The sequence below is a fragment of the Panthera onca genome, chromosome B3, assembly GCF_046562875.1.
Source record: "Panthera onca isolate mPanOnc1 chromosome B3, mPanOnc1 haplotype 2, whole genome shotgun sequence".
In the NCBI taxonomy this organism is placed as follows: Eukaryota; Metazoa; Chordata; class Mammalia; order Carnivora; family Felidae; genus Panthera; species Panthera onca.
The window spans coordinates 105,592,289-105,604,864 of NC_138344.1; the positions used below are offsets into that span (position 1 = coordinate 105,592,289).

Consider the following 12,576-nt stretch of genomic DNA (forward strand, 5'->3'; position numbering starts at 1 on the left):
TTTGTACAGAACCTTTTAGAAGTGGGTCTTAATTACATGCTTTGTTAGGGAACTTTAGTTCCCACAGCTGGGCTTCCCTCAGAGGTCTTTTCCTCTTAAAATATATATAATATTTTTCATATATATAAAAATATATAACTTATACCTTTTTCCCAAGATACTATATGAAATACATATAAAGATATTAAAAACATAATTAAAATGTTCTCTAAGAAGAAAAGCCTGGAGGGTTTTGTTTGCTGGTTTTAGTTTTCAAGAAGCTTGAGCACTGTGGGGAGAGGGCTGATGCTTGGTGGAAATGTTTCTTCTTTTAGCACTGGCCAAATTATTTTCCTTCAGTTAACTGAAAACTCTGTCCAACAAAGAATAATGCGAAAGAATATTCTGTGGCCAGTGAAAGGAGCTGGGCCATCCGGAGTAGGAAAGAAGTTCGTTCTATTTGTCTTGGCATGAATTGCAAAGCAGTTGTTTTGGGGAAAACAGTATGTGACTTAGCATGATTGCAACAAAACAAAACAAAAGCAGTAAGGTGATCTAGGAGCATCTGGGATGTTCCCTGGAACTGGGCTAATTACATTTATTAATCTTAGTGGAAAACTTGCTTATTAATTCACAGAGGCCCAGAGGAGCAAGTACTCTATAGCACCACCAGTAGGGAAAATTGGGGGAAAAACAACCCAAAACTGAAAACGTTCTTGAAACTTTATCGTTACATTTAACACATCATTTAATTTAATATTAAGGGACTTTAAGGGTGCCTGGGTGGCTCAGTCGGTTGAGCGTCCAACTTGGGCTCAGGTCACGATCTCGCGGTCTGTGAGTTCAAGCCCCGCGTTGGGCTCTGTGCCGACAGCTCAGAGCCTGGAGCCTGCTTTGGATTCTGTGTCTCCTTCTTCTTCACATTTCTTTGCAATCCGTTTCTCTTCTAAACCAACTCCTTAGTTTATCTAATATTCAGTCAGAATAATATCTAATATCTAATATTCAGTCAGAATATCTAATATCTAATATCTAATATTCAGTCAGAAATTTCTTTCCTTCCAGTGTACACAGACTATATTTTCTCTACTCTGAACTTTTTGTTTTCCTCGGGGCTCCAACAAGCAAGCTTGACTTTGTTGTTGTTGTTGTTTAGCAGTTTAGATGTAGTTTACATGCTATGGAATTCACCTTTTGTAAGCGAACAGTCCAGTGAGTTTTAGCAAATGTATACAGCTGTGCTGCTATGACCACACTCCTGCTTCAGAACATTTCTAGCACCCTGCCCATGTGCAGTCAGCCCCTGCTCCTCCCTCTAGCCCCGCACAGCCACCAATCTGCCCTCTGCCCCATAAAGGTACATTTTCTAAAAATCTCCTGTAAAGAGATACTGTCTGAGATAAAGTGATCCTAACTGTTTTGTTTTCCATGATTGCCTCTTTCAGTCTTTGAATTAAGTATAAAAATGAAAAATCTCTGTAATCTGTAATATTGCTTTGAAGTAATGGCAGAGCTTGAAGGGCCTAATATGTCAAGATGATTTTCCAATTAGTTTGCATTCCATTCTTTTTCCTTCTTCCATCAACTGTGGCTTAATTCCCTTCCTTGTCCAGCAGTATATCTAAATGAGTACAAGTAGCTGGAAAAAAGAGAAGGCAAAAGCCATCCAGCTTTTTTGCATCTAAAGAAGGACCCCAGGAGTCTGGTCTAGGAGATGTGGAGTAAGATTCAAACATAGAAGCTTAAACTACAACTGGGCAATTTCCATGCGGAACCACAGAATACTTTTTGACCTGAAACTTGCAAAGATTTCTCAGAGAAGACAAAAAGCACTAACTCTGAAAGAAAAGAATATTAATCACTTAGACATCATTAAAATTAAAAACACCTAGTGATCAAAATAGATTGTTAACAAAGTAAAAAGGCAAGCTACAGGCTAGGAGAAATAGTCTCTCTTCTGTTGCCAGACTGAAAATTGTATTCTTAAGATCTGTACATTTCACCATATGTACATTTTACCCACCAGAAAAGGTGAAGGGGGCATTAATCTTTGAAATACATTGAGCATGACTATACATACTATAGTTTATTATATATAAACTTACACTACATATTATATATTATATAATATATGCATACTATATATTACTATACATACTGTACTATACTGTTCTTACAATAGTCCCTTCTCTTCCTCCTGGCTTCCTCAACTTCCCTCACCTTACTTTTTTGGGGGGCAGGGGGTGGGGAATCCAGCTATGTCAGGTATTGTTTCAGGCACCATAATTACTTAATAGCAACAACGAATAGAACAAATTCAGTTCCTGCCCTCTGGGAATGAGTCCAGAATGGGAGTCAGACGTGCCAATAATATAACAGTAGCAATGTGATGAATGCTGTCAGGATAGGTGAAAATAGATGAGCTGCCCTCTCAAGGAAAGTGAGGATAGGCTATCTGGAGGGGAAAAGTTGACACCTTGTAAAAGGTTAGATGAATAGGACTGATCCTTAGAAATGGTGGGAAGGGCTCTCTGAAAAAAGGGAACAGCATGTGGAAAACTTTCAGAAGTGGGCAACTTGTGATCAGACCTGCTAAAAGGTGGCTGCTGGTAGTGGTGGAGGGGGAGGGGAAGGAGAGGAGACAAGTCAGCCTATCACAAAGGGCCTCTACCTACCTGCTGAGGAATTTTGGACTTGATCCTGAAAAGAAAGGGAACATTGAAGCTTTCTATCATCTTTGTCTTCCTAACTAGATTCTTAAATTCCATGAAAATCGGGGTCTGTTATTCATCTTTGTATTCTTTATAATGTCTGGCCCTGGTCCTGGAATGGGTAGGACAGCGAGTGTTGATTGATCTCTAAGGCTGTAATAGTCTTGTAAGAGTTTCACATGCTTGATTCGGCCATGTTATGAAAATGGAATGAGTCAGAGGAGAGATACTTTTGGAATGGAGGGATGGGGGTCTTATTACACTCTGGACATTGTGCTTAGGCACTCCCAGTCATTATCTAATTTAATCTATGTCATTCCTACTCAGAATCTGCCAGTGACCTCTGGTTGCTCCTAAGAGAAAGACCAGAGTTCACATTGTCCTTCAAGGCTACTGTTCAGTGTCTGCTCTGCTTGTTACCTATTTCATTCTTAGTCATCTGAACTTTGACCTCACTTCCTTGGGACAGCCCTTCACTGCTCTGCCTTTCTGCACAAGTGGGCTGTCAGATCTTAGCATCTTGTGTGATCATACCTCAGTTCATGTGGTTATTTGATTTCCCTTCTTACTCAAGAATTTGAGCTCTGTGATACTTTTTTGTCTCTTGGATGTAGCGTAATGCCTAGTATTGAATGAAGCCTGAAAACAAGTTGTTGGCTGCATGAATGAATCCTTGAGAGGACTCTCTCAGATAGATGCTGTCATTCTCATTTTCCAGGTGAAGAAACTGAAGTTTGGAGGTTAAGTCACTTGTCCAAGTTTGCATGACCCATAAGAGCCAGGCCTGGAACTCAGGGGTGTCTGACGACAACAGCTTCCTCTCTCTGCTAACGGAAGTTTAGTAGGCCGTGAGTGCAGCAGATGGATACATTTTCATATTTGCGTCAGTGCCATGATTTTACCTACTTGTCGAATGATCAACAGAATGAACGGTCTAGTGGTTAGGAACGTGGACTCTGTAAACAGACAGTCTAGACTTCACTTCCTTCTCCACCTTTTGCTAGCTTTGTTACCTTGAGCAAGCTATTTAATCTTTCTACGATTCAGTTTCCTTAAAAATGCGGTAACAGTGCCCGCTTTATAGCATTGTTGTGAAAATAAACTAAATGAATTCCTATAAAACAGTACTAAGCATACAGAACGTGCTCAGTAATTGTTAGCTATTACTATTACCAGTATTCATTTATTTCTTCCCCATTTTTTTTTTTACTGTAATCCAAAGTTATATCCAGAGACCCTATAGCAGTTTATTTTTTATTTTACGCAAAGTGTCTTCTTGCATAAAACCATCTGCTTCTAAGTCCTATTCGACTGTGTTCTCTCAATTCAAAATTGGTCATTTGTGTGTCTCAAAACTGAGGGAGCATTTTTCTACCTCTAGCAGCAAAATATAGTAATATTAATACTCTTTGCTGTGAATCTGTAGGTTTTAGGACTCACATGTTTGTTCACACCTCCGCCCAGTTAGCAAAAACAGTGCTGTAGTATAGTAAAGGCTGCAACACAAGGAGTGCTTTTCTCTCCTACAAATCACAAACATTCTCCCCAAACTAGGCACCATATTATCGAGCTGTTTGGATAACCAACCTGGCCATCCCCTGCATCTGCGCCCCCACCCCAAGTAATTTATGTCACCATTATTTTCCCCATTCATCAATAGGTGGCTTCTAGAAAATTAAAAAAGGAAGGAAGTAAGAAAAATTCTCACTTCACATATATAATAGTCGCATGCCAAAATTTTAACATTTTAGCATGTTTCCTCATAATGCAATTTTCGGTAAATATCTTTTGTTCCTTCCCTGGTTGTTCATTGCCAAAATTCGTAACTCGTTTCTTGTGGTTAGGGTGTAATATGTGTGGGTGTGTATTTAAGTGACTGAACTGTTTACCTTGCTCTTAAAAGAAAATAGCACCTGATTTATGTTTAAATGACGAAGGAAATAACAATAATGCAGCTCCTCAGCTACCCACCCTGTGCTGAGCTTTATTCCATACCTAGCTGATGTTGCTAATTTCACAACAGCCCTGCAAGAGAAATGATAGGCCCATCCTGGAGGCGAGGCAGTAGGTCTTAACGAGATTAAGAACTTCCCCAGGAAGCTAGTAGCACATATCTGGGTATGCAGCCCAGAGTGGCTAGGCCCTGGAGGTGCGGGGTTAACAGAACAGGGCAGAAGGGATAACCAGAAGCAAGCCTGGCAAAGTGACTTGGGGCTTATAAATGGAAGACCTCAAAGGCGAGCTGAGGAATATGTAATTACTTTCGTAGGCATGTGGAACTAATGAAGTTGTTTGAACTGGGAGCTCAGGACAGCACAGGAGCTCTATTTTTAAGGCAGTCGTTTTAAAATGTGGTCCCCGGACCAGCAGCATCAGCACCACTTGGAAACTTTTTAGATACTCACATTTTCACACATCCTCCTACGGACTCGATCCTTAACACGGGGTGATCAATGATTTCAGGAGTCCTCCAGGTGATTCTGATGTTCTCTCAGGTTTAAGTACCACTGCTTTAATGAATTCTGGATGTGCCATTGGAAGGATTGGAAAGGCAAGGAGGAGAAGTGGGCAGGCTATTGCCAGGAGTCGAGGGAGCAGCTATTAGAGTGTAAGTTTGGGTGGTTTCATTGGAAATTTTAGAAAGGAAAAAAGGGCACCTGGGGGGCTCAGTCTGTTAAGCATCCAACTCTTGGTTTCATCTCAGGCCGTGATCTCTCAGTTCGTGAGATCGAGCCCCGTATTGTCAATTCTCTCTCTGGGTTCTCCTTCTTCCTCTCTCTCTCTGCCCCTCCCCCACTTGTGCGTGCACATTCTCTGTTTCTCTCTCAAAATAAATAATAAACTTTAAAAAGATCCTGACACTTCTCAAGAAAGAAATAACAGGGCTTGATGATAAATGGAGGTACAAGTATGAGATACGAAGCTAGAGTCTACAAGTGGCAGAATTGCAGATAAATACCAAAGGCATTCAGGCAGGGGATGAGTTCATACTCCTCAGGGATCTAAACCTTATCGTGCCTTAACTTACAGCATCTTTTTATGTGGCCTACACCCACCAGCCTCTCAATGAGATAACTTTCCCTACGTAATAAAAATGTACCAGACGCTCAATGCCAGTAATAAGGACCAGGGATGATTGAGTTATTAAATGCCAAGAACTTATGTCTAAGCACTTTATATTTGTTATCCTACTGTTGTTATTCAGTAGTTACGGATGTTTGTAAATTGCTCTCCCTTAGTGCCCAGTCTAAGCTTCGCTCCACTGTAAAATTCATGCTTCCAGACACTGATCTGAGAGGCTGAGTCTGGGTCCTGGAGTCTGACAGCTATAGGCTGAAAACCAGCCCCATCATTTACCAGGTGCGTGGTCTGGAGCACGCTCCTTGCCCAGTCTCCCACCCAAATTTCCCCCAGTTGTATTACAACAGGCATTGTTATTACGAGGAGGTAATAATGAATGGAACTCCGAGTTGTTGTGGGAACTGAGAAAATGCCTGCACGGTGCTTGGCTCCAGAAGCACTGAATAAACGTTAGTGGGGCCTGTGGCAGTGAAGATGCCACGCCCTCGTTCACAGCCGTCATTGGCTCTCCTTGGTCAAGAGAATAAACTCCTTATTCTTTTTCCTAAGACTTTTTTCACAGGGTGCCTCAGCGGCTCAGTTGGTTAAGCATCTGACTCTTGGTTTCTGCTCAGGTCATGATCTCACGTTTCATGAGTTTGAACCCCACATTGGGCTCTGTGCTGACAGTGTGGAGCCTGCTTCGGATTCTCTCTCTCTCTCTCTCTCTCTCTCTCTCTCTCTCTGTCTCTGTCTCTGTCTCTGTCTCTTCCCATCCTCTGGTCTCTCTCTCTCTCTCTCAAAATAAATAAATAGACATTACAAAAAAAAAAAAAAAAAAAAGACTCTTCACAAACTGATCACTCCCAATCTCCCAAACCTTTTATGTGATGATTCTTTGCATAATTCTGGTGTTTCAGCTAAGCTGATCTCTGTCCCCCAAACACACCTAGTCTGGTCTCGCACCCTGCCTTTGGTGCTGTTTCTCTCCTCTCCTTGTCATGTGCAAGTTCTTCAGGTCCAGCCTGATACTCAGTGTTAGTGTTGGTGGAGCCACCCCGAGCAAATCCTCATCTACAATATGAGTAATCCTTCCAAACTCTGGAGCTTTGATGGCCTTTACTGCTCAACAGACCCCCCCCCCCCCCAGCTGTACACACTGGCTCAAGATGATTCTCTCTGTGCTCAGCTCACTTTCCCACACCCTGCAGTAAGTGTAGGCTGAGCCTTGTCCTTCTTGCCATGCTTGATACTCAGCCCCATGCCAGGGACGTGGCTTCTTAATGGTGACAACATAGACCTTACAGTCTCAGTCTTTTCCAAGTTCATTGAATTCTGTGTTGGTTTCTTTTTTTTTTTCCCCCTCTGTAATGACCCTTGATAAACTCTCCTATAGGAATAACATTTAATCTGTGAAATACTAATTACTATTTTTCTTCTCAGGATGAACTTGACCTGACAGACAAACACAGGGAAGCCATGTTTGCACTTCCAGCTGAGAAGAAATGGCAGATATACTGTAGCAAGAAAAAGGTAAGAAATTCATTGTGTTTATGGTTAACTGGAAAATTATCACTGTTGATTCCCTTTGCTCTCTCGTTTCACCACCAGGATTCAGACAGTTCTTTATAATGTACAGACCAGATCGTGGCCTTGTTGCTACATGGGGCAATGTGGTGATGCCTCAGATGTCGTTTTTATCAACACTTCATTGGACACCTTCCCATATCTCCTATACCTGTACCTGCTATTCATAGTCTTGTTACGACTGAGACCCAAAATAATATTGGCTTACACCAAGATCGAATTTTCTCTCTGTTTTTTACATAATAGTTGGTATCTCGGTAGGTTAGGACTAGTATTCTGGGGTCTCACTCCTCTGTTCTTACCTTCTAGCAGCTTTCCGTTTCAGCATCTCTAAGGTGTGGCCTCATCCTCATGGTCCAAAGTGGCTGTCTGACCATTTCATATTCTAAACTGAGGATGTGGGAAAGGGAAAGAAGGCACAGACTTCCCCACCTCCCCTCTTAGGGACATGTCCTAGGAGTCATCCACCTGAATTCCCTCACAGCCCACTGTTATATGGCCCCAGCTGCAAGGAAATCGATCTTTATTCTGGGTTCTGTTACCTTTGGAGAAGGGGAGAATGGATATCCTCTCTCGTGGTGCTAAGCATCATCGCATGGACTGTATCTCCTGCAATAACGTTCACTCTGCTATCTATCTTTTACCCTGTGGCAAATTCTGAGACCATGCCCACCCCATTTTTGGAACCAATCAAGTTCATGACCATCTTTTGCCACTTTTTTCTTGTGTTCAGTAGAAACTTGAATCGCGATGGGGTAAGCAGGAAGGGCAGGCTAGCACCTAGGAGAAATGGTACCTCTCTCTCTAACAGGCAGTGGACACTGGAGTTCCTCACTCTTGCCACAAGGAAATAAGAACAAACCATAGCAATCCAATTTCTTTTCAAGACACAATATCAGTCCGAGAAACTTTTCCTCTGTGACTAGCGTGCATTGTGAGACCTCCATTTACCCATGTGAGTGTCTCTGAGCACCACTGCCCCTTTGCTGCCTTGTCTGATTGCTGTGCTGTCCTTCCAGGAACATGTCTACAGTAGTGAGCCTGCGTGTGCCCCTCTCCAGCCGGACTTTGTGCCTCTGGGGGCGAGGCACCATGTCTTAGCTCATCTTTGTAACTCCAGCATCGGACACGTTGAAATGAGTGCATGACGAGTGAACCACTAAGTTGTCATGAGTGTTATGCTGAACTGTCAAAAAAAAAATTTAAAGCACAATTAGTTTTCCACCTGAGCAGTTACAATTGCTAAAACTATGTGTGGGGTTTGGTTCCAGGGGCCTTTGCTGAGAGACGTGTCCAGCTCTAACCTCTCTGTATGGTTTTCTGAGCTGCTACCAGATCAGACTAAGTTGTAGACCTAAGGATTCCGAAACTAGTAGTAACCAAGAAGATGTGTTTGTGAATGATTGTGTCTTCTTCTTTTTTCTCTTTGTACTGTCTCTCTCTTACTGAACTGATTGTCGTAGCTCAGGGAACAGGTATAATACACTGGGAAAGCATTTTGAAATTAAAATATGTTCAGTTCTGAAAGTGATGGTATTGTATGGTCTTTGAAAGCAAGGGAACTTTCACACAGCCATCTTAGGACCTGGCCCCTGGAACCAAGAAGGAAAAATCTTCAAGTTCCTTATGTGCACAGAGGACATGTCTGTCTATTTTGGCTCATCCGAGTGCAGAGTTTTTTTCTCAAAATTAGGAAACAATATGAAGTGGGGACTGAGAATATACACTGGAGGGAAGGAAAGGGCAGGAAAATGGGAGCAGCTTACTGAGGGGAAAGTTTTCTTCTTTCCCAGATTTTATTACACCCTTGACAGCAATTGTAAGTTAATCATGGAAACTGCTGCCCCTTAGACTAGAAAAGGCAAATCCTGGAGGATAGTAATGACCTTGGACTTGGCAGCTGTTGCTCATTTTTCAATTTCCAGGCCTATCAAATCCCCTTGCAAACACTGCCTCATGTGCACATGGTGAGGTTTACCTTTTTTTAGGAGGATAGATAGGGATGTGGCCCCTGGCCTCTGAGTCCCATTTCTTGATGGATGGGCCCTTCCTACTAGTACCTGGCCAGACTGCACAGACCTTTGGAAATGCAGTTCTCCTGCAGGCTTCATCCCTGCAGCCTGGATTCCTTACATGACAGCCAAGTTGTGGCTGAGTGGGAAAGCCATTTGAAGTCTTTGGGGATTCCCGTGGGGTTATAGATCTGCCTCACTTTAAAATGTATGATAGGAGCCTGGGTGGCTCAATGGGTTAAGCGTCTGACTTCACGTCAGGTCGTGATCTCCTGGTTTGTAAGTTCGAGCCCCACATCAGGCTCCATGCTGACAGTGAGGAGCCTGCTTGGGATTCTCTCCCTCCCTCCCTCCCTCCCCCCCGACCCCGCCCCTCCCCAACTCGTGCATTCACACGTGCTCTCTGTCTCTGTCTTTCTCTCTCTCAAAATAAATAAATAAATAAACTTTTAAAAATGGTTTTAAAAAATGGATGGGAGTGTTGCTAAATGTAGGTTTTTCTTGATTAGAGCTTCTCAAACTGTTAAGCGTGTTATGTGATGGATCTGAAACTGACCTTTCTGGGGCACTGTAATAAATAGGGAAACAATACAATGAGTAAGAGAACACAAAAATTTAAGTGTGAAAAGGGCATAACGTTTACCTCTCTTCATATAATGCGATCCCCTAACGGACAGTTTGCTCACTCTCAAAGTAGAGCCCATGGTGGCCGTCCGTATTACTACGAACAGATTGTTTTCCTTGGACCGTATCTTTGGTCGCCTTTTCAAATCAGGCTTGTCACCAGCAAGTCCAACCACATCTATTTCTCGGGCCAAGGGAAAGCTACATACTCACGGCTTTTTAGATTTTCCATCTCTCAAGATTAGAACCCAGCACATTACAGACATTCTCACACATAGTGAAACCATAGAGTAAGGGCCCACGAAAGCCAACAGAAACAGACACATGAGTTGGTGAAAAGCAGGCTTTCTGTGTAAAAGTGCACAGCAGTTGTGGAGGCAAACGAGACTGGGAACTGAGGATGGGGCCAGGCCTCACTCAGCCAAGTGGCTCTTTTCCACCCAATAGTGACTTGCGTCCCAACAGCGGCTGTCTGCTTATCAGGCTCCATGTTCATTTCTCACACTCGTCTCTATCTAAGTCTCCGGTTGAAAACCCATTTCCAGAGCCAAAATGAAAGCAGCAAAAGTATTTCTGGGGCTGAAAGAATTGGAGAGAAATTAATTGGAGCCTTGCCTAATTGAGTAATCCGGGGGAGAGTAAGAGATGGATGTTGTGGCCTTGTTGAAAGTCCAAACAAATCTGTAAAAATGACGGGGCTGGTTGGGCAGCCGTGGTTTGTCATATGCAGCAGTCCACTGTCAAATTATTTTCACTTCTGTGAAAGGGCCAAAAAAAGGTCCTGTTGGTGGGGCTGGAGGTATTTTCGAATAGGAAATGTTTGTGGTTCTTATCTTTAAAGGTAATTCCCTTTTTAGTTCCAATCACAACATACTCTTTTGTTTAAGTGAGGTTTTTCCCAGTCTCTAGCCAGAAACTGCATCTGTTAACAATCTTTTGGATTTTAAACTGAAACTTTTTAAACAATGAACCATCTGACCACGAAAGGCATCTGGCCATGCTGTATTTGCTTATTGTTAACATGATTTTTAAACCCTGGGAAAAGCAAGGAGAGGGCTGCGGAGAGGAGAGAATAAAAGGGCGTGTGCCCCGTGTCACGGTGGCAGCGATCTTATCGGCACCGGCAGGAATCTTTAATTGCAGTTTTCCACGGGAGCAACTGCGCCAGTTGCCTCGCTTAGCCAGTCCTTGTAAGTCTCCAAAAAATACCTGCTTCCCCTCCTGAAGCTTCAGAGTTTGCAAAGTAGACGAATGGCGCTGGACGCTGTTAGCGGTAGCGTCATCAGGTATTTGAGGCGAAGACCAAGATTTGAGGAGTGTACGAACTTCCCTCCTTCTGTCTCCAATCTCTAAAGCCACGGCTTAAGTAAATGGCTTTGGATTCTCCATATTGCATTTCTGCATCTTTTCGGGTCTTCTGTGGAGGAGGTGGATTTTTACTGCGCCGCTGAGCGTGTGTTTGACTGTAGTTCAATTAAATCCTTTAAGAATCTTGCCCGACCCGGCTGCAGCGGAGTTGTTGTGATTTGTGCAAAGTGCTGATCTGGTGCCAGGTACATTTTGGAGACCTCTAGGAAAAGTGGCAGAAAATTCAGCTGGTACTTTTCATTCACTCCCGTCTTTTGGTTCGCATATCCTAATTGGATCACTTCCCCACTCCTCCCCGCAAAAAGCAATTCTCCTCTTGCCACACACCAAAAAAAGATTGAAGTTGTGTTGTGTACAGTCGCCAGGGTGCAGTTTCAGTTCCTTGAGAGCGGAGGCCCTCTTGCGTTCAAAGGAACGTAGGCTGAAGCGCTGGAATTAAGACCAAAGGAACCACCAGTTTTCCGCACAGCTGTCAAACAAGCCAGGTATAAAACGAGGGGGCGAGATGATAGTTCACCCTGTAGTTGTTTCCAGTATCCTACTGAGAGGCTCCTGTGGGGAGGCTGGGATGAGAAGCAGTGGTCGGGCACTGGACCTGGAAGGCGTGAGAAGGAAGAGAAGCTAGGTATCCCTCCTTGATGGTGGTTTAAATGTACAGTAGAGTGAGCTTTGGGTTTTCAGGCACTCACTGTGTTAGCTGTCAAGATTGGGGAGAGGGAGTCCGGAAAAGGGAGAAGACCAGATTTCAGTAAGTATGTTTCTAGACTTTTAAAGAAGTACTTGGGTTGGTTTCCTGCCATTGAGTTTTCACCTGATAATGGATTCCAGTTGGGATTTGTAGTCCTAAGTGCTCAGGGGTTGAGGAAAATAGCAGAAGTAGAAGTGAACAGAAATAAGATCGGGCTGTCTTTCCCCCTCTGCTTCTCTAAAGAAAATGAGGGAAGCACATTAGCTGGAGGACAGTGGGCATCTTCAGGCTCTGTAGGCTCTGAAACTCTCTGCCTTGTCTACATATTCCATGGCTCTGAAAGGGAATATAATTGCATATAATGCCAGACTGAACCACTAAGGAACAACGAGCTTTGAGTTTCTTCACTCCATGCAGCAATACAGTTGGCGGAGGGCAAGCTGGTTTGTGACTCACCTGATGTGTATGGAGTACTTTCTGTAGGTCAGAAAGTACTGACTAAACTCTTGGCTAAACTCTGAGGATGATTAAACAAATAAGTCAAATT

The 12,576-nt window shown here is 43.2% G+C and overlaps 1 protein-coding gene across 3 annotated transcripts in view; it reads left to right on the plus strand.

Annotated features, from left to right (window-relative positions):
• Positions 1-12,576, plus strand: part of DAAM1 (dishevelled associated activator of morphogenesis 1) — a 176,895-nt gene that overhangs the window by 82,069 nt on the left and 82,250 nt on the right. For all 3 annotated transcript variants that reach the window (XM_060619942.3, XM_060619944.3, XM_060619943.3), the window contains one exon: positions 7,194-7,283. In XM_060619942.3, coding sequence (XP_060475925.1) covers positions 7,194-7,283 — 90 coding nt within the window. The remainder of the gene's footprint in view (positions 1-7,193; positions 7,284-12,576) is intronic.